At 37.9% G+C, this 3,708-nt stretch overlaps 1 protein-coding gene across 1 annotated transcript in view; it reads right to left on the reverse strand.

The window, feature by feature from the left end:
* Positions 1-172: 172 nt before the first annotated feature.
* Positions 173-3,708, reverse strand: part of LOAG_16730 (pre-mRNA 3'-end-processing factor FIP1) — a 5,180-nt gene continuing 1,644 nt past the window's right edge. The window contains exons 5-14 of the mRNA XM_020449380.1: positions 3,497-3,576; positions 3,319-3,411; positions 2,811-2,986; positions 2,557-2,730; positions 2,309-2,457; positions 2,074-2,233; positions 1,745-1,810; positions 1,482-1,606; positions 863-1,067; positions 173-560 (exon numbers count right to left, since the gene is read on the reverse strand). Of these exons, the coding sequence (XP_020307110.1) occupies positions 479-560; positions 863-1,067; positions 1,482-1,606; positions 1,745-1,810; positions 2,074-2,233; positions 2,309-2,457; positions 2,557-2,730; positions 2,811-2,986; positions 3,319-3,411; positions 3,497-3,576 (1,310 nt within the window). The 3' untranslated portion in view covers positions 173-478. The remainder of the gene's footprint in view (positions 561-862; positions 1,068-1,481; positions 1,607-1,744; positions 1,811-2,073; positions 2,234-2,308; positions 2,458-2,556; positions 2,731-2,810; positions 2,987-3,318; positions 3,412-3,496; positions 3,577-3,708) is intronic.

A 3,708-nucleotide genomic window follows, 5' to 3' on the forward strand; every position in this document is an offset into this window, starting at 1 on the left:
GTCCACTGATACGCTGGAATCTCTGCAGTTTTCCCTTAAGAACTGCCTTTATGTTATAATTGTTTGTGTCAGCCCAATTCCTTCAGTATTTATTCCGAACAAATTATTGGATTGTTTTTCGACAAATTAACCTAGAATCAAGTTTGGAAACACTATCATAAGCAAACAAGTTCACGCCGTCTTCTTTCCCGTCATTTGAATGTGAAAAAGTAGAGACCTCTGAATGCAATATAATACTCTCCATACATGCCTCTGTGTAAAAAACTGCTTCATCAGCTCAGTTACTTACGTTAAATATATAAAGTTGAATACATGAATCATGGTTCCCCTTGGAAGTAAAATCAATCTTGCCACTATTCAACGTCCAAAATTTTTAATACGTTTCCTAATTTTGAAGATCATAGATGAACAAGATTCAGATCATATAATGGAAAATACACAACCAATCATAGCAGAAAGTGTGGATTCCGTGGATGGGCTATAGCGATGGATCCTCCTTGACTTTTGTCTTCTTCTCTTTCTCTCGTTTGTCTGGGCTATCATCATCACTTCTGTGACGTCTAGAATAGATGTTTTATGCAGTATAGAGCGTGACATTCAAAATGACCTAAAGGATCATCTCACTATTTTCCGAGGAGAGTAGAGTCCAAAGATTATACAAAATCTAGAACCACACTAACAGGTCAAGGCATGTGGAGTGTTATCTGTTTGTTATATAAAACAGTACAGTTTCTTCCCCTACAAGAAGTGTCATTGTCAATTAAGGTTAATGGAGCCAGCATGGAATGAATTAAAACCTCGCCATGCTTAGTTACTTCCATGCTCTTCAATCCTTGAAGAATTAAGAAAAACAAAATAATACCTTCTTTTCCTATCCCTATCTTTGCCTTTATCTTTGTCCCGATCAATTCTCTCTGAATCGTCCTTTTTTCTTTCGCTTCCTTCTCTTTTATCATCATCTTTCTCCTCTGGAAGTTCTTCTTTCACCCGAGCTCCGGACTCATCTTTTTTATTTCTCCGCTTCTCTTTATTATCACGGTCTTCTTTCCTTCGTGAGCTGCGTGAACCTAATACAGAATTGAATCAGTAATGTTTTACATACATTTAAAATAATCCAATACATGCCAAGAGTTAGTGAACGGCTTCATAAATCATAATCCTCGAAAAAGGCATATTTATTTATCATCTTTACCCTAAATATGCAGCAGGAGTTCAGAACTAATAAATATACGAAAACATCAATTTACATAAATTTCGCAACACAGCAGGTAAGTAAAGTCAAAGAAGAAATGCCAGCGTCAGTTTACCAGGTAAATTCTGCAAGACTCTACTATGTGCAAGAAAAAGAAATCAAATATATGCTTGCATAAAGTCACATAGCAATTTCCAGCAAGCAGTGGCTAAAATTTCAGCTATAAAGTTGGATAAATTTTTTGAAAATTTATCCTGCCAGCGCTCAGAAAGGGACTATACAAACTGACTTTCATAAGGTGAACTACTTCGTGAACGGTGTCGTCTGGATCGCGATTCTCTGTCACGATCCTTTTCTCGATATCTTTCTGTGTCTCGATCCCTATCTCGATCATCACGATGTCGTCTTGAAGACCTGCCAACAAAAAATTGCCGTTTTTTGTACTTGATAATCATTTTAAAAATCGTCAAAACGGAATTAGCATTCTTCCCTGTCTAGAAACTTACAGGAAACCGGAAGTAGTCGAAAGAAAAACTTAACGATAGACCATACCGTGGGGAGTACGATCTGGATCGTCTCCGATACCTTCGTCGACTGCTGCTATAATCATCTTCTCCACTATAACAGGCCAAAAATAATTTCCTTCGTAATTCCCGATAAGCTTTCAACAACATAATTTTCTTTCTCAGAAAAGTTGATAGCACTTCAGAAGTGAAACAAGAAACTGACGAAACAATGAAAAGTTTATCTGACAATGCATGTCGCATAGAAGTCTGTAGATATGGAGTTTTCTACACGACAACTAGATAAATACAGGATATTATAGATTTATTCGTCAAATTTGTTCCAAAATTAGCTAAAAACGTCAAGGGAAGGTATACCTGTCACCTGAATCACGATCTCTTTCACGTTCCCGACAACGATCACGATCGGACCGGTCTTTATCATCATCTTTAAGTTCTCGACGATCCAAACCAGGGGGTGGGAAAGTTGGTCTAGACATTAGTGGAGGAGGCCGCGAAAGCGGAGTTGTTGGAGCCCCTGAAACGGACAAACTTAATTCATAAAATTTTTAAAATTTCGACTTCAAACGAAGATAATATAAAATAAACTTACCGAATCGTGGTGGTGGGAAGTTGAGTGGTGGTTGTGAAAAGTTGGGTGGAGGTACACTGAAACCAGGTGGAGGTACATTTGTATTTGGCAATCCAAGTCTTACTGGCGGTGGTGCGCCAATCCCTGGTGGTGGAAGCATCGGATTAAACCTGAAGTGACATGCTATAATGTAGAAGTTGTTGTTTTCAGCAAAAGCGCTTTGAATTCTGATGAGTGTGAAAAAAAAAAACCGAGTATGAAGAAAATACCCGGGCGGTGGTATGGAAGTATCAACCGTAGGAATATGTCGTGAATTCATATCACTGAAACTTGGTGGCGGCGTAGACGAACCAGGCGGCGCGGGTTCATCCACCCCTGGTGGACCATCATTAGCCGAGACCGGTAAATTGGGAAGAGCTGAGACTGTCGGTATCGGTGCGTTACTGAAAATAGCATACAAGAATAAATTAAGAGCGAATGGAAATAAACCAAAACCATAGGAAGGAAAAATTTAGGAACTAACTTTTTGTTAGGAGCATTTGTGATATCGATGACTGGTGGTGGTTTAGAGAAGTCCGGTGGAGCTTTCGTGAAATCTGGAGTCCCTGATGCGGTAGCAGTTGTTAAGGATGGGACCGAATTATCTGGAACCAGAGGAGCGACAACTCCATCGCTAGTGCCATCCAGAATACTAACTGTCTGTTGAAAAAAAAGACGATAAGAAAAAATAATATATATTGCATCCAGATGAACTAGATGCAATATTGTTTTGTACATATAAAAGTATAGAAATTTACTATCCATAAAAGAATTAAAATGAAAGAGATACAGTATCTGAAAATGGTCCAACATTTGTTAGCAGAAGAGGATATAAATGAGCCAGTGCTCTCAATCTGCCAAACTGATAGTCCAATTAAAAACTAGAATAAAGTGGTACAATCTGTCAAATTAACTAAGATAATGTGTCCTTGATCGTCAGCTACACAGGAGATTTATTATTTTTGAATAATAGGATTTAGACAGAAACTTACAGAAACAGACAAAGATGTGCCGGAAGTTCCACCAGAACCAACTGTTCTCGGTGCTGCACCAGTTAACACAGTGCGCATTATGGGCTGTTGATTCTTAATAAGAAAGATTAAAATATACTCTAATAAATCCTAATTTTATAACTTAGTTTATTCCAATAAAAAACCTCCTTAAACTCACTGCTTCTAATTTGAAACCGCTGAGATCCATTGATGATTTCTCTTGTCCCAGAATCGGGATTGTTTGTAGCTGCCGGCCACCTGAACGAAAACAAATAATAAGGCAAAAAACATGCTAACATCATACTACAAACCATTTTATACCGCTCTTGTGGATGTTTTCCGAAATACTGCTTACCAAATGCTTTAAAATTACAAACTAGTTATATATAT

The sequence above is a fragment of the Loa loa genome (assembly GCF_000183805.2).
Source record: "Loa loa unplaced genomic scaffold supercont3.15, whole genome shotgun sequence".
In the NCBI taxonomy this organism is placed as follows: domain Eukaryota; kingdom Metazoa; phylum Nematoda; class Chromadorea; order Rhabditida; family Onchocercidae; genus Loa; species Loa loa.